Source organism: Nipponia nippon, unplaced genomic scaffold, assembly GCF_047370975.1.
Source record: "Nipponia nippon isolate SJK-2023a ecotype South Korea unplaced genomic scaffold, ASM4737097v1 scaffold_25, whole genome shotgun sequence".
In the NCBI taxonomy this organism is placed as follows: Eukaryota; Metazoa; Chordata; class Aves; order Pelecaniformes; family Threskiornithidae; genus Nipponia; species Nipponia nippon.
In genome coordinates this window covers 706,968-728,476 of record NW_028262342.1, presented here as the reverse complement: position 1 = coordinate 728,476, position 21,509 = coordinate 706,968, and the positions used below count along the sequence as shown (strand labels likewise).

At 43.7% G+C, this 21,509-nt stretch overlaps 1 protein-coding gene across 1 annotated transcript in view; it reads right to left on the bottom strand.

The window, feature by feature from the left end:
• Window positions 1–722: 722 nt before the first annotated feature.
• IPO9 (importin 9) overlaps window positions 723–21,509 on the bottom strand; it is a 38,658-nt gene continuing 17,871 nt past the window's right edge. Inside the window, exons 8-24 of the mRNA XM_087762125.1 lie at window positions 19,764–19,864; window positions 18,092–18,150; window positions 17,378–17,529; window positions 16,171–16,269; window positions 15,926–16,032; window positions 14,613–14,752; window positions 12,722–12,881; window positions 11,502–11,728; window positions 11,141–11,289; window positions 10,076–10,204; window positions 8,031–8,306; window positions 6,349–6,515; window positions 4,150–4,283; window positions 3,870–3,989; window positions 3,286–3,387; window positions 2,397–2,473; window positions 723–1,825 (exon numbers count right to left, since the gene is read on the bottom strand). Of these exons, the coding sequence (XP_087618251.1) occupies window positions 1,715–1,825; window positions 2,397–2,473; window positions 3,286–3,387; window positions 3,870–3,989; window positions 4,150–4,283; window positions 6,349–6,515; window positions 8,031–8,306; window positions 10,076–10,204; window positions 11,141–11,289; window positions 11,502–11,728; window positions 12,722–12,881; window positions 14,613–14,752; window positions 15,926–16,032; window positions 16,171–16,269; window positions 17,378–17,529; window positions 18,092–18,150; window positions 19,764–19,864 (2,310 nt within the window). The 3' untranslated portion in view covers window positions 723–1,714. The remainder of the gene's footprint in view (window positions 1,826–2,396; window positions 2,474–3,285; window positions 3,388–3,869; window positions 3,990–4,149; window positions 4,284–6,348; window positions 6,516–8,030; window positions 8,307–10,075; window positions 10,205–11,140; window positions 11,290–11,501; window positions 11,729–12,721; window positions 12,882–14,612; window positions 14,753–15,925; window positions 16,033–16,170; window positions 16,270–17,377; window positions 17,530–18,091; window positions 18,151–19,763; window positions 19,865–21,509) is intronic.

Genomic DNA, 21,509 nt, shown 5'->3' with positions numbered 1-21,509 from the left:
ACACTAGAAAATCCACAGGGAAGAAAGATACTGCGACACAGCTGCATGGAAACTTTTCATCGGAGCTTATACCTTATTAGACACACACACACACGCATGCACACACACAGAAATCAGGCTTCGAATTCTGCTTCTCACAGAGCTAGTCATACAAAACCACTGAGAACTCGAGGACGGGTCAGATCCGTCTGCAGCGACAGGTGGGGATCCCCCCTCGCTCTGCCCGCTCTCAGGCACGGCGTGAGGGGCTGGGGTGGGAGAGGGGAGCAAGGTCGGCTTTAGACTTCAGGGTTATTTTACCATTTTCCCCACACACGCTAAACAAATAGTGCCATCTTTATCTGTTAAAAAGTGAATTTATTATCCCCTCCTGGTAAAAAAGTGAAAAGCTATACTCTGTTAGACCAGTAAGATACAGAATTACTCCAGCTCTTTGGAGGTTTTTAGATACAACTTCGAAGCATATTATTCCACAAAGGAACAGCAAGTACCTTTCTTAAGAAAGGAAACTCTATAATGGGTCAGCCTTTTTCTTTTAAGCAGAAGAAGATGTATCCATTACAGGACTCCCTTTCTGTCCAGACGACTCCTGCGAAATACCCTAACATCCTCCAGCTGGCACATACAGAAAATTCCCTATGGAGACATATGTCTTAAAAAAGTGACTTCAGGAAACAAGTGCAAGTTCCTTTTAAATCTGTTTTATAAGAAGGATACCAATGTACATTTTAATAGTTTTATTTTCATTTTCCCCAAAGGGGAACCAAAGGCAGAGAGGTGTTGTGAGATACATCACGCTGTTCTTATGGGTAAATCAATTTGCAAATGTTATTTTACCACTCTATAAAAATACACACAGGAGTGTGAAGGAAGCAAAGTAGTTCAGAGTGGCTGTCATGGAGCAAATACGTTAAATACAATCAGGTGTTTTTCCCCTAAAAATTGTGGCTCCTTGTGTTCCATAAAACCAAAGTCTTTAGTAGCCACATGCCACAGGAACAGAAATTTAAGTGGTAGCTTCCTTTGAGCATGTGCATACAAAAGCATTAGTAAAGAACTGCTCCCATGGGACTAGACAGCAGATGTGAGCAACAAAGCCCCATCCACAACAGGAAAGGATACGCATTCGGTTTTATTGTCTCAGCTTCCCATCCAAACTCCTGTAAACAGGTTCCATACCATTCAGGCATCTCTGATAAAAGAGTCTATAGTTCTATAAAAAGAAGTCACACTGTAAGATCAAGATATTTACCCTGTATGTGTTATGCGAGCGCGAAGAGGAACAACCTTCCAATTTCTCAAGATACGTCCAAGCAATCTGTAAGTTACCCAATTCCTTTCTCTGTCCAACTGTGCTGTGGGAAACTCGGTTAAGTGCCTCTTCACAGGTAGAGACAGTTTGCTTTTAAAAATATTAAGGACACATTTTTTTTTATCTTTAAGAACTTCCTGGAAAGTTACTGTGGAAAATGAAAGTGCTCCCATGGTGAGACCGATGTGCAAAGCTCTACAGACTTCTGTCCTTGCTGCTTTCTTAGTATTCCTTCCCTTAGCAGATTCATGTTAAGATGAGGCTCAATACATCGCAACGAGGCCATCACCCACCTGTAACAAGCAGGTAGACACTGGAAAATGTTTTATGTTTAATCATAAAACGTGGAATAAGCCAAAAAAATATTGTTCAGATATGATCGGGATGGTCTCTCGAGTGGGTTTATATACCAATGGCCTGTAACACTCGCTTTTCGTTCTCATTGAGATGGTCTGAAAACATTGCATAGCAGGGCTGCTGTGCAAACTGACAGAGGAAGTCAGTCAGATAGGCCTGAAAGGAAGACAGAAAGACCCAGTTAGCATCACGTCACTTTGGACATTGTTTCTTTCGTGTATCAAAGGATAAACCTCAACATGCACCAAGTAAGACAAAGGGATCGCGAGGGAACAGAAAAGCGATGCAGAAGGGCGGGCGGCAGCAGAGGGAAGGGCTGATAAACGGCTGCCAGGTGGTGGTAAAAAGCAGGAGCAAAGTGTCATACAGGGGCTGTGGCTGGAGGGGGGCACCTCCCAGCCGAGTAGGAAATCCTGTCCTGTTCAGTCTCCAATCTGACTTCAGCAAATAGCTGTAAAGCTCATGGGTAGAAAAGTCCCATCTCCCTCCGTTCAAAAAGTTGTGTTCATTCACATTTCCAAGTTATAGATACTGATCCAATAAGAAAAACCAGCTCCAGGCATTCTTGGGATACTCAGCACTTTGCAAAGTAATTTCAATGAACTGAGAACTTTTGGGACAACAATCCATAACTGGCGTTTACAGTTTTGTTGAAGTACAACATAAAAAATTAAGTTGATAAAGAATGATAGGGATCTGATTCAAAAGCCTCATTCTAGAACATCACCTGGAGATCTATTTGGTAAAGAGGGTCCTTTAACGCATCTGGATCGTCCTCTTCATCATCTTCATAGTAATCCTCATCTGTCAGAGGCAAATCAGCAGGTTTTAACATCAAACAAAGCAAAATATCGCAGGAAGTATTCTATTAGACTATTGTTGAAAGCCAAGGATCCAAAAAGAAATCGTTTCAGCACTGCTGGGTAAAAAAATTTGTATCCAGAATATTTGCTCCTGAAGTTCAGATGACTATAGAACACGACACCACAGACGACGACGGGTCACAGTGGGAGTCTCGAGGAACGCGCGGGTGAGATGAGCACACGGGGCACTAGCCGAGCAGGTTTGTTAGTTATGTGCAATATTATCTTATGCCTTAACCTTATGTCAGGGTGACACATTTCCGATTCTGTGCTCATGTAAGTAGTCTCCCTTATTGTATTTGCCTGCAAGGTTCTCTCTTCTAAGACTATATGCAAACTGGAGAGCAGAGGAAAGGAGATATTATACCCGCTTCATCTTTACGCAGCTATTATTTCTCGAGGTCACTCCACAAACAAGCTCATCCACTGCTGCGACATTGTCATTCCAAAGTCATGTCTACATCCTTAAGCATCAATTTTCTCTTTAGAAGAAATACCTGCACAAACCTCACAGCAACAGGAAGCCTATGTGGCATTTAAACTCTCAGGTGAAAAATGCAGTTATTTAATCATCGTGTTATCCAGACACGTCCCTCTCTTACAGGAAAAAATCCTTATTCAAAATCCCAGTGTAATATTTCCTTCCCCTTGCCTGCAGTCTCTGTTGAGCTGCTGTCAAGGAAAGAAAACTTTGACTAGGATGTCATCTACTCTATTTTCACTTTGAGTAAGCACTTAAAAGCTGTTACTTACCATACTTGTTTGTGGAAAGAATATCTGACAAGAACTGTCCTGCTAAGCCTTCATCTTCATCCTCCTCCTCTTCCTGGTCCTCCCACATATCATTGGAATCATCTGTTTAGAAAACAAAAATTTCTAAAAATAAACAAAATCTAAGAGGTCCGGTCTGCCGATCGCTATACAGGGGACTGTACAGTTTTTAGGCAAACGGCCCTGCTCGTGCAGGCGGATGAAGGGAAACGCCTGCAACCTCCGCCAGCCCTTCAGAACGAGTAACGCAAGGACTGGAGCTCAGCAAAAAGCAGCTGCAAGAATGGATGCCCGGAGTAGGGAGGAAGAAAGGCAAACCAGTACACCAAGAAAGGATAATTTTATTGGCATATGGTCAGATCCCATCTTCCAAACTAGCCCAAAATAATTTTCAGGTTTAAGATCACAACACTGGCTGATTTTATCCTTTGGATCACTATTTAAGCCTCTGTAATTACAGGTATACTGTTTACTGTTGTGAGTTTCTTATGACTGTAAATGCTTCTGGAGAGATTACAAAGTAGATTTAAGCCACGCGAAGAGGAAAAGCAATCCCAGTATTTTACCTTGGCTCCAATCTGCAGTTGTCTGCCTAGACGCATTTGCTTCCATCGCATTAGAGAGTTCATTTATTATTAATTTTAAGATTTTTACTAACAAAGGAATGTTTGTCCAGCGTTCAGGATCTGTAAGAGATGTATGGATTAGCTCTAAAAACCAACATGCACCTTCTGTAGGAAATATCTCCCACAGCTTGGTGTGATCTGCACGATCTATTGTACGGCCTTTCATAGCATCTACTAATGGGAAAAAAAAACCTGTTAAAAACAGCAAATGATTACTTACTTTTGGCTGACTTTGATCGTGTCCGTATTCCCTCATCCATATTAAATATTTCTTCTCCCTTTACTCGAATGTCCTGAAGACGCTTGTCATCTGTGTTGATGCCATACTGAAGGAGTTTACACAACGCTACAGAGCTGGAGAGCAGGGAATAGGAAAATTACAGATGGGAATGTCTCTAAACTGCCTGGCTTTCAGAGCGAGCTGTTAATAGGGAACACATCTCCAGAGCAGAGATTCAGATGCCCTTTTTTCTACACTTTTGCATTACAGAAGCATTACAAGCATTACAGAATCATCCTATTTCTCCTGCTTTATGTCAGCACCTGAAACCGGACTCATCTCCTGACCTGCACAGCAAGCCAAAAACTGACAAAGCTTTGGATTAAACGCTACCAAACAGTGCACACATACGTTCAAGGTTTTTCCAGTTCAGAAGGGGCACGAGGTTAAACACACTCCTGAAGCATCACGTGCAGATGAAGATGGAATTAAGAGGAAAGCAGTGGCAAGAAAGTAGCAATTTGGTTGATCTGCAGCTATGAACATCTCTTCTACTCTTCTCCAGTCTCAAAGCTCTTTTTCGCTTCTGATCCTTCACAGCTCATCTGCACTCAGACCTTCCAGCTTGCTCCCTCCATACCTTCAGGTGTTCTTTCCAACTCTGCTGCTCAGATTTCTATGCCACACTTTCAAACCTTCTCCAGCTCCAGGCTGTTTTCAAGCCACACCGAGGATGACTTTGACTACAGGTTAAGGCCACCGATTTACGCTTGGCACTCTTAAACCTCTCTCCTGGCTCCACAAGTCTCAAACTGAAGTTTTGGAGCTCCGTGGAACTCGCTCTTTTTGTGCTTCCCCTTCACACCCTCCTCCTCTCCCACGCTATGGCTCTGAGTCCCCATACTGCTGGTTTGGACCCAGATCTTACAGGCCACCCCTGAGTTACCCAAAGTTTTCCCATCCTTTCATCATGCAAGTCCAGAGCAAATAGCCACTTCTTCAACCTGCCACTCACAGGGATGGGGACTGATGCACACAGAGGCTGTCAGTTCCTTTTACTGACTCTAAACAAGAGGGTCCTCTGAGCAGATGCTGCTTTTCCTCAGTACGCAGAAAACACCTAGCATTTTCTAATGCACGATAAGCACCACCGTAAATAACCCAAATCCAAGTGTTTAATATAGTGTGAAGCCCTGCCAAGTCATTGGTACACAAATAGCTCTTATCTTGGACAATATGGAGACAGCACTGAAGAACACAGCTTAACCTTGCTCTCCCTGTCAGCCTCAGCCTTGGCTTTTCCCTGTGGCCATAAGCAGTCTCAGGGGATCCTGGAGACAACCCCGCTCTGTCAAAATGGGGATAAACCACTGCTCTTGGGGATGAAACAGACCAAGTGTGACCGAAAACACCACCAGATCCTCAAATCAGACTGCCTCTTGTTCTGCATGATCATTCACAAGCTTCCACTTTAAATATGCTTTTCCGTATTAATTTATTTCACAGTCTATTTGACTGCCTTATAACAATAACACACCAAGACATACCAAGAAGTGAGTTAACAGCTGGTGAGACCCCTAAGAGTGGTCTGTTAGGCTTCACATTTCCAGAAAAATCAAAGACAGCAGCTGAGGCAAAATTTAAATTAATACAGAGCATTTCATGCTTTGGAATATAGTACTCAGCCTCCACCGGAACACAAATGTGCTCCTACAGCAAAAGGGAGAGAAAACTGTTTCAGTTGATTTCTTTGTTGACTTTTAAGAGATCATCAAATCAATAAGAAATCTCCAGATTCTCTTAGGAAACCCTCTACAATGCCCTGAAACTCTACAATAGTCTGTAAAGGGAGTTTCATGGCTGGAAGCTATTGTCATCCTGTTCGCAGAAGTTCAATCTCAAAAGCACTCCTGTGTTTGCAAGAGTCATCCCCTTCCGCCCTGGGTCACCCTGTTCCAGCACAGAAACACCAGGCAGCGAGAGGAGCACTTAGAGGAGGATCAGAGATTGCTCCAATTACCACGGCTCTCCTGAGCTGAACTGACGGTGCAGGAAAAAATTAATTCTGTCCAGGGCTGGCACACACTAAATCAAGTCTGAATCAGCTCCCCTTTCCCTCACACCCAGGGCAGTGAATTGCAATGGGAAGATCAGTCAGCTACCGTTAATGCATGGATCCTGCTTGTGGAAACATCCTACCTGACTTTGCCTTCATATTGCCCATAGAATAAGTGCTGCCGGCTCATCCATTCGGCCATTACAAACTCCAAGGCAGGCTTGCCAGTTGGTCCGGGGAGACTACACAGGAACTCGAGGAGTGGTTCCAGTTGTGAGTGAACCAAGTGAGCAAACACCATAATCAAGGACTACAGGAGGAGAAAGGAGATGTTAGCTGTACATAATTTAATAGCTGAAAATGTTTTATCAAATATTCAAGTAATTGAGTTTTCTGCAAGAGTAGAGACTGTGCTTACCAACCCCAAGAGGAAGAGAAAGTATAACCCTCTGCAAGACACTCTGTGCTACAAAAGCGAGCAATAAATTACGACAGTCAACAGCAGTATTTATCCCCCACCAAAAACCACAGCAGGAATAAGTTTACTCACAGCCGTGCCCCAAACTAACAAACCTTCCTAAAAGCAAAGATTTAAAAGCTATTTAAAAAATATCAGAGGCTGCAGTTGACTTTTGACTAGCAAAAATATCGTATGGCAACACTCAAACACTGCAACCGCCCTAGTTTGCTCAACGGACCAGAAGCTGTACACATGGTTCTACGCACAGAGCTCTGAATCTACGCCTATCTAGCAGAAACGTGTCTCATCGTTGGGCTAAGGAACAGAAGTTACTGGTCCAGAGCCAGAACCCATGTTCTCTTCCCTGTTCACCCCAGGGATTTCCCATCATCACCTCTGCCAGAGGACCACCCTTCTCCCACATCATCACATCATAACTCAGCTACAGGGGCTTCATGTGACTGCTTCAGATTTAAGCTTCTGGATCTTTTAAATCCCAAACTAGGCAAAGCGAGAGCCATTGCAAACAGTTAAGAATTCACAGCATTTCCGGGGGGGGGGGGGAGAAATCAAGGCTTTAAGGTGAAATGCTGCAATCTGAATGGCCGCCTTGATTCACCACGCGCTGGCTTGAAAACGCACATACAAAAATCAGAGAAATACACAAGATAAAAGGGTTAGAGCAGAGTGAGCCTCAGCCAAGTGCCACAGTGGGGGCAAAGGTGGGATCCTGCCAGAAGGCAGAACTGCTCAACAGTGCCAGCACAACGCCTTCCCCCAGCTGCTGCTGAGGAACCAGGGCAACCATCACTAGATGTTTTGACATTAAGGGCACAGACAAGAAAGAAAGGAGAGAGAATGAAGATCACTGGGATAAAATCATTCCACAAAAGCGTGCCACTAGAAGTAGGCCAAGGCTAGAAGAGACGGTGATGCTCTTGTCTGGCCTCTCATCTGATGCAGGCCAGCTACACCTCCCATCCACCAGAAGTTCACCTTGTCTCAACTCCCAGGCATTTATCCTTTGAATACAGCACAAAACCACCCAAAAACATGTGCTACCTTCGCCACAACACCCAGACTTGGGCAATTGTTGTCCCCTCTAAAGGTTCACTGCTTGCAAGCACAAGGTCACGAGGGACTATTTAAGGTGCATTAAAGCTTACCCACAAGAACCTGGCTTAGCCCGTAATCCGGACAACTCTGTATGAGCCGAGCAGGCATTTTCCTGACTACTTCAAGAAGATGTGAAGAACTTCCAATTGCAGTAGCCATAAATAATCAGGCACACAATTAAAAAAAAAATGACAACAATTTCTTTTCCTGACACTTCTACTTATTCTCCTGGGTGCTCAGGCTGCTCACCTGCATTACACTGAGCGTCTCCGCTTGCTGCATTTTGCTCAGGATAGCTCTCAGGATCTGATCCAGATTCTCTCCCAGCTCACTTCCTGCTTTCGAAATTAAAGTGGAGACCAGCCTGCCCACAAAGGCAGCAGTGAATTCTGAGGTCCTTGGATCTAGAAGTTGGCTCACCACCTGCATCACATACCACAGTCCATTGTGGCCTTGCTCATCATGCCACTGTGCAATTTGCTCCAGCGCCACCGAGACGTATGCACGCAGACACTCACCGCCATTCTAAACAAGAAAATTATCATGTTAGAATTTCCCTTTCTAGGTAAGGAAGCAGGGAGGCGTAGGAAGACATCTCCTTTCATCACTCCAAAAAGACCCATGACCAAGATGAAAACAAGGCAAAAACTGGTGACATCTGTAAAAGATCCAAGCTCTCTAACATGCCGTAAAATGAGTGCCTAAATCTAATCTCTGCAGACTTCGGTTCATTATCAAGTAAAAAACTCTTCACTGCCCAGGCAGCTCTCAAGAAGATCATCTAGTAAATACAAAGACAACCTGAAGCAGCTGCAGTTTTGTGCCAGTCTTGTTACCCAGAGCAATTCCAAGAGATTCTAACAAGTGAGAGATGAAGACAGCAGTGTAGCATGAACAAAACACAACCCAGCAGCCAAGCTGCCATCTTTTTGAATTTTTCTTAAAACAAAGATCCAGCAGAGCAATCAGCATGCTGGTCTCCAATCTCTTCTTGCTGGTCTCCAATCCTGTGTTCAGTGTTGGGCCCCTCACCCCACGAAGGCCATGGAGGGGCTGGAGCGTGGCCAGAGCAGGGCAGCGAGGCTGGGGCAGGGGCTGGAGCCCAAGGCTGGGGAGGAGCGGCTGGGGGAGCTGGGGGGGCTCAGCCTGGAGAAGAGGAGGCTGAGGGGAGCCCTCATCGCTCTCTGCAACTGCCTGAAAGGAGGCTGGAGCCGGGGGGGTCGGTCTCTTCTCCCCAGGAACAAGCGATGGGATGAGAGGGAACGGCCTCAAGCTGCGCCAGGGCAGGTTTGGGTTGGGTATTAGGGAAAACTCCTTCCCCCAAAGGGCTGTCGGGCCCTGGCCCAGGCTGCCCAGGGCAGGGGCTGAGTCCCCATCCCTGGGGGTATTTAAAAGCCGGGGAGATGTGGTGCTGAGGGACATGGGTTAGTGGTGGCCTTGGCAGTGCTGGGTTAACGGTCGGACTTGATGATCTTAAAGGTCTCTTCCAACCAAAACGATTCTATGATTCTATTCTTACTGGTATGTTGTTTAGGGAAGGCATTTCTATGGTCTGTATTCACATGGCAAAGGGTTGCTGGCACTACAAAACTCCTTACATAAGGAATGAAACCAGCTTTATTATTTATATGCCAGCTAGTAGCTGGAACGAAAAGGCACCCTGCACTTTCAGCGTCTGATGCTTTTTCTTTCTTACTTGAATACCCTAAAGACATCACCAGGTCATAGCAGAGCCTGCCAACAAGGCACTACTGCTGTTTGAGATGAATCCTTGCTCTCCCTCCGTCCCGTACCTGGCTCAACTCAAAAAGAAATTTGCCCTCCACTTCCCACCTAAATGAGTACAGGAGAAAACTGCTAGGAGGAGGTGGTCTAGGAGGTCTTTTGTTTCCCTATGCCTGAGCATGTTCCTGAAGACAGCCTCTGCCATTCCTAGGTGTCATGAAAGTTATCACGGGGGAAGAAAAGCAATAAGGTTTTGGGTTTTTTTCATTTGGGTTTTGGGTTTTTTTTCAACGTGCTCCAGAGACCTAAAATAGAAAAAAAGATCAAGGCTGCTGTTTTACTCACTCTGGTCCTCCAAATTAAGGAATGAATGGTAAAAGTCAATGCAGGCCCTTGAACAGCAGTATTTTCATGACAAACTGGAGGTGGCAGAGACTCCTGAGGAGCTGCCGATACAGCTATTGGCAAGCAAAGCCTGGGTTCCCTTAAAGGCTATGTGATCTGTCTTATCGGTCACCTCTCTTGGACTTGCAGAGCCCTGCAATCCTTACTGCTCCCCACAGCGTTACCTGCATAGTAGCATTGTCATCTGTGTTCAAGCTGCACTGAGCCACTGCAGGGAATGCTTGGCAGATCAGGAGCTGGGACAGAGGAGGTTTTGTGTTCCTTACAACTGTGGTCAATATATCAATTGAAGTCTGAAAGGAAAACACAAACAAAAGCACTGTTGCAGCAGCAGCCATAGTATGGTAAGTCAGCACTACCCACCACTGGTGCAAGCATCAAAGGCATAAACTGGAGGGATGTGAGCCAGTACTGCGATCACATCCTGATTTTACAGTCTAGAGTATTTTTTAAATCAGAGGACCTTGGAGTCATGCACCCACAGCGTCACTGTATTTGACACGGACACATGGTGTGCACTGTAAAAGTTCCCCAGGCAGTTCAAACATTAAAAGCAGCGTAGCCACTTAAACACGGCAAACAGTTTCACAGTACCCTGATGCGTGCTGATCGGTACGGCCAGAGAGCTGTTCTAGCTGACTTGTTCCACTTTGTTTATATTGATTTAAATTTATTTTAATTACCCATGAGCGATTGTTACAGTCATACCAATCAATAGGCAGATTATAAGCATATTGATAAAGATGTTTATGGGTTTGATTCCATACAATCATTCTGCATAGTCAATGCTTAATCTTTTATAAGCTGACTTTTTATAGAAAGGACAAACCTGTACAATTTATCTCCAGCAATTTATACATACGTGACATATAAATCAGCAAAAGCCTTAGAAAAAAGTGCAAGGAATAGTCGTGTACCCTGCTGGAGAACATTCCACTGAAAAGAGGAGACTGTTACTGGTGAAAGATAGCTATGTCAAAGCAAAATGACTAGGGATGCGTGGCAGACTGGAAGATGGCCAGAGGAGCCATTTAAAGTGAACTTTTGGAAGCATCTTCCCCCACCTGCAGTTTGCCTTCTCTCCACAAAGAAACCTCTACCAATGATGGAAGTCATTGTTCCAAAGCAGTTTAAAAGCAACCTTTCTACTCTTTGCAGACCAGCCATCCTATACATGAAAGAACAGGGAATCATCTCCAGCTAAGACCATGTACCGCTGTAGCACTTACTGCACAAAGCCCTGCTGGGATCTTGTCAGCAGGGGCCTGCATGATGCTGACAAGAGTTGGTATTAGCCTCATCTGCATTGGACCCTGGCAGGCTTCTATCTGAGCTAGCTCCTTAAAGATATCTTGGGCAAGAGAAGCAACAACTGGATCTGGAGAGAGAAAGCACCATTTACTAAAACATACTAACAAAGACATCTCAATTTTTGCTACCACTATTTTGAATAGGCAAAGCAGCAAGTTGCCCTTCTAGCTTTACCACTGAATAAATCAATGTTCACTCAATTATCATTTATTAAGTTTTCAGCATCAGGATTCAGTATCAAAACCAACTCTACTTGGAGAACGTAACTCGAATGCATACCATTACTGTACTTCAGAAATATTGCAATCGTGAAGGGGCAGATTTTGTTCTCCACGCTTGCTGTAAACGCTGGGTCTACCGTACAGACAATGCACAGCGTCTCCATCACAAGGTTTAGGACCTCTGAACTGAACTGAGTTGCCAAGTGGATCAGTCCATCAAGAATGCTAGGAAGGAAAGGCTGCAACACATGGGTGCTCTCAGAGATCTTCAGCTGGTCACAGTAGCTGTGATACAAAAATACATACGGAATATAGTAAAGTGATTTATACATTTAACACTAGACGATACATAAGGGGTTATTTCACCCCACCCATTCTTCTCCCTTAAGTTCACTCCTCTAGGACTTTTCCCCATCAGTCTACTATTCCTTGATCCCTCAACAGCTCAGCTTTCCTCCTCATTCCATCCCCAATGGCCTGCAGAAGCAGAGTTGAGCCAAGGGACGTTAAAAGCTTCCACCACCTCTTAGTAACAATTCTCTCTTAAGAACTGCTCACCAATGGAGAAAGTAAACCTTGAGGAAAAAAACAGTCTGAGCGAGAGACTCGCTGCTTACAATGTCTTTAATCACCACGTTTTACAAGTGAGCTAGGGAAGAAAAAACAATTTCAGGAATAACTAAGGTGCAAGTCTCTGCCTTTATTCATTATCATTTCAGTGCAAATAGAAGACAAGGTGTTTTTGGTGGGGGGGGGGGAAGAGTAGTTCTTTTGCGGTTTTTGTGTGTGTTTGTTCCTAAATTAATGTTCAATTTTCACACTAGAATCAATACAGCAGATCTTCCCTTTTTCTTCTTGCAACTTATTTACAAAAACAGGATGCTCCCCCCCCCCCCCCCCCCAACCATTCCTTATTGTTGTGATTTGGTCCACAAGACCACATCACGTCATTCAGCCACCTTTGTGACCGAACGGGAGTAATCCTGGTTTCATTTTTATGCTTTCCATCACCATCTAATGCTGCTTCTCTTTGGGACTGTATCCATTATAACGTTTTAACATTTTACTGTAGCCAACCTTGAATCTCAATTTCATATTCCTCATTATTCTATTTTGAACCTGCTTGCTTACACTTTTTAAGTTGACATCTATTTCATCCAAAGCAAATACTTCCACAGTCTATACAGAAATATTATCAATATTTTAACATGCCAGTTTTATAAGTGTAATTTATACCACCTATCCCTGGAGCTTTGGAATATCTTAGGGTTTGCTTACCCCCAGATAGCTCTGACTGCAGAGATTCGGACAGAAGGAGGCTGGGTTTCGTGGAGACCACTAACAGTAGCTTGCAGGAACTGCTGGATTAGTTCTGGAGACATAGCCACTGTAAAGCGGCTGGCGGCCCACAGAGCACGACCCAGGAGAAAAGGAGACACTGGAACAAACCAAAAAACCCCAGTCGTTTTAGAGCAAGTTTTACGAGTTTAAAATTACAGCCTCTTCCATCCATTACCCAACATTTTGTCATCCCAGTAGGAAAATGGTAAGATATGACACAGAATACCAGTATGCAGGCATACAAAGAATTTTTATTCATGAGCAGAATCCAGTTTATTTTCTTAGTTATTTCAAAAAATAATTTCTCATTTGTTTAAAACAAAACAAAACCAAACCTTCTTCCCTCAACTAGTTCCACTTGAATTTGTTCATCAATACAGCAATGCAGGCTTTAGTGATCATCCGAACAGAAGTAAGGAAAAAGAATGAAGGTTTTTTTAGTAATTCCTATTCATCTAGCTCAATATTCTGTCCCCAAAAGCAGCAAATAGCAGAAGCTTAGGGGAAGGAATTAGAGAAACAGAGCACGTATACAGGGATCTTTTACAGATGATTTTTCTCGTTTCCAGCCATCACCTTGTAATTACAGAACATAATGTTCAACAGCACCAGGGAACCAGGGAATACTCATTATCTACTCACCTGTATACACTTATCAAGGTATGAGGTATCTTTATCGCACTTAACCCTTCTGCCTTTTCAGGCTAAAAGTATCCTTATCTATTTGGGCCATCCTCAAACAGATGATGCTCTTTATTTCTCAGCATCTTTACTGCCATTATTTATACTCTCGCAAGTTCTTAATTTTAAGATGAGGACATAAAAAACTCCATGCAAGATTTATAGCAAGAGAAAAGCTTTGTTTTCTAAGCAAGTATTATAAAAAGCAAGATTTCTTTGTCTTATTACCATTACTGAGCATTAGACAGATGTCCTCTGAGAACTATCTACATACTGAATCCAGGAGCTCCTTCTAGAGCACAATAGTTCATTTACAACCCAATACCACATATGTAAATGTGTGTAAATATATGGAAATAGCTGAGGTGGGTTTTTTTGCATGCGTTGCACACTATGCACTTTGCACACTACTTCTTCATTCAAAATTAACTCCAAAAAAGAAAAAACCTTCTTTGTAATAGGCTAAACAAATGTTTCTTTCATGAAAGCATCCAGCAACTTGTTTTTCTGCACTGACACAACTTAACGTGGACTCACCAATAATGCTCATATTGGCTTAAACTTCTCACATTTTAATTATTTGCAAGTACTCTCGAGGTCTGACTTTCGACAACTCCTTTGACTTTCTTGCAGACTGATGTAAGATAACACAGAAAGCAGAAGCCTGCAGAGATCCCAGGAATAGGATCCCAGTCAGCTAGGAATATGATTTGAATTCATGCCCTATGACTAGTGTCAGCCCCAGCGTAAAGAAAACGGGACTGTATGTTGCTGCAGGATTTCTGAAGCCTGTTCAACACTGATGGTGTCTTTCCCAGAAATCGACACAAGACAACAGAAGAGCTGTTTTCCACCGAGTTCCCCAAGCAACTGCTGTTCCATCTCTGAGCCCTACAGGCTCAAGCATCCAGACAACAGCGAGCTGCAACCAAAGGCACGGTGTCCTCCATTTAAATGACTCTACCAGGCCTGGTAGCACGTGTGAACTGGCAAGATTTATGCCCTTTCACCTGTACGATGTGCACAACTGCGTTTCGCAACACCACACACATACAGCAACCTGATTCACCAGACACGCTTGTTTTTAAGAGATTTCCAAGGTCTGGCCCTCAGCGGTTACCCTGAGTAATGCCAAGGGCCAACGTACCTGAGAGGTTGAGGTCTGCAAGAACAACATTTGTCAGGAAGCCATGCATATCAAAATGTATTCTACCATTCTTCACACTGTCTGTAATAATAGACTTCACAGAGCCCAGGGCCAGCATACAAGCTTCATGTATTTTCCACCTGCAGAAGAATTCAGATGCCTTTAGGTTTTTCCCCCAACATTGCCTCAGTAAATAAATAAAAATTCTGAAGTGAAACCAGAAAAATTTTTTGTCTAAGCTACCACAACTATTTTCTTGATCCCAAAGCAGAGAATTTAAAAAGGCCCTGAAAGAAATGGACATTTGCAAAACTCAGCAAGGTGGGGGCTTGGAACCTCACCCAGGAGAGGCAGCATTCTCAATTGCTTTCTAAAATACCAGTTGAATAACTGTTACTTCTTGTACCAATTTTGTTTCCATGATAAAAAAAGAAATGAGACTTTTCTATGAAGGCTTACATCTCCAGCTGTGCCTTACTTAATTATTCTATGTGCAGAAGCACTCTGATACCCAGTACATTAAAGGTTTAAAAATGTCTATTTTTGCATTACATTTTGTTAATTATGATGAAATAGGGTTATAGGCAAATACCACTTCTCCTTGGTTTTATTTGTGAAGCAAATAACCGACCTTAAAACTTACGACAATTAAGGCAGACGGGGACTCAACGTCTGATTTCTCTGACATTCAGTTGCTGCTCACTATACAGAGTGGCTACTCTGACACTTTAATATTCAAAATAAACACAAACACTGAAATAATGCACTGTAAAACCAAAACAGAACAGTTACGGAACATCAGCCAGGTACTCTTGCAGTTGAGCTTTCTCCTCCTATACCCAAGTAACATTAAAAATTGCAGCTTTGAAGTTCTAAAATTGAACATGCACATCTGCATACAGCAGCTATATCTCTTCTTTACATCAAGTACAAGAAGATATGCCTGAAATTTTGAGCTCAATTAACTGAGCAGAAAGTGAAAATATTGCCAATTTCTCTTCAGATTGAGTATAACTAGTTATCGTTCCCAGTGATATATTTTAAGGAATCGTCAGGGTCTGGAGGGACAGCTAGCCCGGGAACAGCTAGCTTGTGCTGGGAATTGCTGAAAGTATTCCACACGAAGATGTCATCATCTGGCTCAAGAACTGCTGTACTTCCTTCTTCTTCTTCTAATCAGAGCTCTCAAATTTCATCCTTGTCCCTCAGTAGCAGTGTCACGAACAAAATGTGATTAAATTGTGCTGCACCCAATGCTGCAAAAGAGCTTGCCGTTCTTATCAGAGTCACTCCCTGCTGCCCCGTCTCCTTACCAGTGCTCAGCACCGTTGTTTTTAGCCTGCTCAGCTTCTTGCAAATGTCTTGTAGCTGCTGCAGCCAAAGCAGTTGCGCTCTCATTCTGGAAATCAGCAGCCACAGCCTGCACAGAAGGAAATAATAACACTTATTTGTAGAGACTTTGAAAGTTGGCCTTTTCTCCAAAAGCCCTTCATGAAGCTAGGTTTATTATCTGTTATTATTATTTCAGTTGCATCTAAATGTGGAACACATTTCATACCAGCAACAGATCCTGTGCAGCAATCCTCACTGTATAGGAAAAAGTATCATCATCTTCATCTTCCACAAATTGTTGTGGATTTGCGGTCCAAACTTTTATCTGAAACAGAAAGGAGACAAGGACAGGGTGGATGGCTAATTCAGAACACCAAGGGTAAAAGGGAGCTTTTCTGTTCCCAGTAATCTCAGTTTTGCAAAACTACTTTCAGAACTTTTCTCTGCCATAAGAAGTCATAGCCTGCAACTGATTTTTCTTATATTCCATTGGAGAAACCTTTGAAAAGAAGACAGCCTCTCTGTTCTGAGCTCCTCTTGCTCTTCTGCTCTTCATTTGAGATCAGAATTTGACAGAAGTAATGACTGACCTGGAATCAATGCTACACAGGTTTTATTTATAGATGAGGAATGGAAGAAGCAGATGAATCTTTAACAGAGTGCCTGTTTTTATGCATGCCTACCTAAACAAAAAGACGATGCTGTCAGGCTTGGGAGGCCGGGAGCCACGTAGAACTTCAGTACAAATTACTTCACACCACTAGCACAATTTTTTCACTATCACAGAAACCTGGCTATCCCTTTCAGCATGATAATCCTCATTTTCACAGCATAATACTTCATGAAGGAATGAAGAAAGCAAGCTTGAGGAGTTGGGGTTGTTCAGCCTGGAGAGGAGAAGGCTCCAGGGAGACCTTACTGCAGCCTTTCAATAATAAACGGGGCTTATAAGAAAGATGGGGAATTTTTACCAGGGCCTGTCGTGACAGGACAAGGGGCAACGGTTTTAAACTGAAAGAGGGTAGATTTAGATTAGATACATGGAAAAAAGTCTTTACTTATGAGCGTGCTGAGACACTGGAACATGTTGCCCAGAGAAGTGGTGGATGCCCCATCATTAAAAGAGTTCAAGGTCAGGTTGGATGAGGCTTTGAGCAACCTGATAGAGTGAGAGATGCCCATAGCAGGGGGCTGGACCAGACGATCTTTGAAGGTCCCTTCCAACCCAAACCATTTGATGATTCTGAGATTTGCTGTCCACGTTACACCACTGAGGAACATCTGGACACCGTTGCCCTAACTCCTGGCACTGCAAACTGACAGAACAGCCTATTAGATTACAGCAGCTTCCATGCACTGCAGCTCTTCCTAGGACATTAGCTATTTTAAATCTCTCATCTCATTTGCATCCTACACAAGACAAACACGCTCACCTGCTCCTCTGTGATCTGCATATAAAGGAGGATGTAATAGATCAGCTCTGGCAAAGCCTTCTTCACTGTGCTCTTAAATTTGTTGTTTTCCAACAAGGCGTGAACAAATTCAAATATGCTGAACACTAGATTTTCAAAGCCCAATACTTCACCTGAACAAAGAAGTAAGTGGGAAAAAAAAGAACATGACTGAATATGCCAACATACAGAAAGGCAGAAGTGAAAATAAAAACCATGACTGAATATGCTAATGTACAGAAAGGTATAAATAGGCGTCAAATATAATTACAAACGGTTAGCTTGTCTGATGAGATAATGTTTATTCTTACTCCTGGACTAGCAAGGGCAGCAGCAGCCCCAGGAGGATGTCTGACCTCATCGCTTTCTGCTCTCTTCCCACCTCACTGCACACCCTTCATTAAAACTGATCAAGCTCAACCTAAAAGCTGTTTGGTTTTCTTTTGTGTCATTACTTTTACCTCAAAACTGTTGCAGAACTCATTCCATGAGTCATTAGAAAACTTAAATTACGCAGCTTCATTGATCACAATCACGTGTAACTTGCAAAGAAGCGATGGACACTGTGCTTAAAGGTACATTTATGGTGTTAGAACAATCTCCTACAGTGTTTCAGTCACTGTTTTGACAACAATATTAGGTAAGTCCATTCCTTTTCAAAAGGGAAGGCAAAAGTGCAATTTAGCAAGTTCTTACCATCAGAATCCACAGGGTCCTCCACCTCTTCTGTGTAATTTACTTCTGTTCTCACATAAGTGGATGGAGTTAAGTAAATATGCATGTTTCTAAAGAACTGCATCTATTTAGGAATCCATCTGTTCCTATCCTAAAATTCCTGATAACTAGAGAAGTTTTCTTTCTTAAAAAAATCTTTGACTTTACGCACAGTCCTGTGTTTCAGAGAGATGACAAGCCCCAGGAGCTCCTGGCTTTGTGCACTGCCCAACTTCAAAGACCACTTCCACATCACTTTAGTACATCCTTTAGGCCATTTGATTCACTTAGACCAAATCCTCCAACGCAACCCAAAACTTCAGTTATGTTAAAACTGTGCAGGAACGCAACCACTCAGACTCAACTCTTTCTAGGGAACAATGAGCCAATTCAACACTTCGCTGCTGCCAAAGGGTGAGGAGCCACCCCATGATCCCACGTGCCCCCTTACGTTGGCTCTGCTCCTCATCGGGCCTCTCCATAAGCCTCCAACTCAGGAAAGGGGCAGAAAACTGTCCTGGGGGTGGAGAGGAAGGAGGTTTCTTTGGGGAGGGCGAATTGAAGGTCCAGCAAATGCCAGAGGAAACACAAGGGAATGAAGGACGAGACCCTCCCCTTTTGCAAACAAAAAACTACTTTGTCAGCTCAGCTGCCAGCAGGGCTGCAGTGGGAGTCAGGACAGGAGAGGGAGAAGTAAACCATCAAAAATTTAACAAGCAGCTCCTTGTATTTTAACAGGTGTCTAAAAAACAAACAAAAAAACAAACCCAAAAACCAGCTGATCTTGCAACTTGACAGTCTCTACGTGCTCCAGAACTAAGGCGACTTCTATGGTCTCCCTGCCCATTTTCACTCTACAAGAGCCTATCACCCAACACGCAGCAGGATTCTGAAACGCAAGTCTGAACGGGCAGCTTTGATATAAAAAGGTCTAGATCTATGATCTCTAGAACAGTCATTCTTATTAAACTACAGAGGAAAAGCTCAGTCAACCCTTCCGCTATTATCGGAAGACAGTGTCCAATTCTGGTGTTTATACCAAAAATTCAGAAAAAGCTACAAGAAGGCTCAGCATTCTACCATTCCTGTCTCATTATAAAAGGTTGAAAAAGCAGCTTTTGGATTAACGATATGGAAAGATTTGACTTGTCAGTTTACAAGTACTGGAAAAACTACCAACAGAACACCTCTAACACGGCCAACTGTGCAGTGAAGTAATGACTGTTACAAAATTCAAAAGGCAAATCAACTTCAGCAGCAAGTGTACCCAGCCATTAGCACTGCTGTAGCAAGGGATATTCTAGATTCTCCTTTACCTGAAGTCCTCACACGGTGACCAGGCATCTTTTTAAGATGACAATTTTCACCGAAGAGTACCAGAAACAATGCAGAGATGGGCTGCAATTCTACAGCCAGTATAACATGGGCACTCCCATCATTCATCATATCTGACTTTTAAGCTAAAAGAAACTTAATGGAGCCTGCTGACGTAACAGAAATATCCGGTACATCTACACCATCGGTGCCTGTATCTGTCTGTCACAGCGGACTACACCATGTACCATGCCCTTCAGCTGTGGTCAGGTTGTTATTGTGCCTGAGACAGAGTTTGTCTTGTTCTACTCTAGTTGGAACCATTCACGACAAAGGATATAAGGCGGCACTCTCTGTAAGGGTGTTCCAGACAATGGGCAGGATCTGCTGCATTGACGAAACCATGTGCTTCGGATAGTTTTTCACAAGTGCTGTCACAGCCTGGAAGAAAAAAGACTATCAATCAGAAGCAAAACTGGGGAAAACCACCAACTCAGATCCCGGGCTGCTGTTTCATTGACAATTGAGATAATCCAACATCTTCCTGCCACCAAGGCCTCCCTCCCCCTCTCACTCCCGACAGGCAGTCCCCTCACTTGCAGGAGCTCTGACAAACAGGCCCCTCTTCCTATTTGCTCTTTTGCAGGGAAGCAAAGGGATAACACGTGATGTACAACTGGAAATGAAGACAATGCAATAAGTTGGTGGTAAGGTACAGACTCCCATCAGAAGTACATCACTGCACAGCACTGTCTGGATCCGATTACCACCTGGCATCTATCTTCTCCCAGAAAATGAACTCTCATCAAGTAAAACCAGACCACTGCCTATTTCCCACACATCTACACCTGCAAGCAACACATCCGTTTGCACATCCAGGGAACAGCTGCAGATGAAAACACCCACCCAGATCAATGGTCTCATCCATTTCAGCTGCAGACGCAGGCAGCTGTGCCAGCCCAACACAGGGGCTATTTGGGGAGCAGCTCAGCAGCTCTACAGCAGATTGTGCCTGGGGTTTCATGAAGCTCATCGCCCTGATTTAGGGGAGGCCTTTCACTGACGCTTGCCAAAAAGCTCTTGGGATCCCCCAGGAGTCAGCGAACTCTCACCCTCCCTAACAGACACCGTCTCCTCCCACAGGGGCACAGCTCCAGTTATTTTATATCGGTTACAGAACAGCCCCTCACAAACTGCCTGACCGGCAGCCGCTATGAGACATACGAGTATCAGTTTGTTTCTGCTTACCCAATACAAAACACTTTGTCCTGTTTGTTTGTTTGTAGCATTGGGTACATTAATAGAAATTAAAAGATAATAATTCACCTTCCAGAAAAAAAAAAGAGCATTCTAATATCGGTATTAGAGATGAGCAGGCAGCCAGAGATAATCCAGATACCTAAGTTTGAGAACGAGTCTGGTAGGTGCTAGAAGCAATGCAGAAAAGACCTGGAAAAATAAGTTTATGCAGGTGCTGGCAGAGGATCGGAACCTGATCTGCAGGACTGCTGCAACTCAACACCCTGACTGTGGCCACAGTAGCATCTAAAGAGACTTGTTCCATATGCCACTGCTTATGAACCCTATGCAAGGTTTTCTAAGCTATATGCCAAGACAATCTTGCAGGAAGCATTGCTGGCGTGGTAGGAGAGTTTTTGAATTCAATAGCTCTGCAGTTCTAACAATAGAAGGCTGCATTTGCAAGTTCACCACTTTCCCGCAGTCCAAGTCATCAAAAAAAGAGCACTCTCTCCTGTCAAATGTTGTATTTCAACCCCTGGCCTCTCATTCTGCCAATTCCCACTGCTTGTTTGAGCTAAAAGAACTGCTTCACAGATCTCCTCCTCCTCCCCTCCTCCTCCGCCTACCCCCACGTACTGCTCCACCACCTATTAAATCCTCCAAGAAAATCCCTATCCATCTCTCTTCAGAGCAAAGTCAAGCTGCTCCCCAAGCAGAACGTTTAATGGCCAAGCCAGGCAATAACCGACTGCATCCACGCCTGTAGCCTGAGTCACCGCACAGACACACCAAAATCACCACTGGGGGAGCAACACGACAGCTCCTGAACCCCTTCCAGCTATTC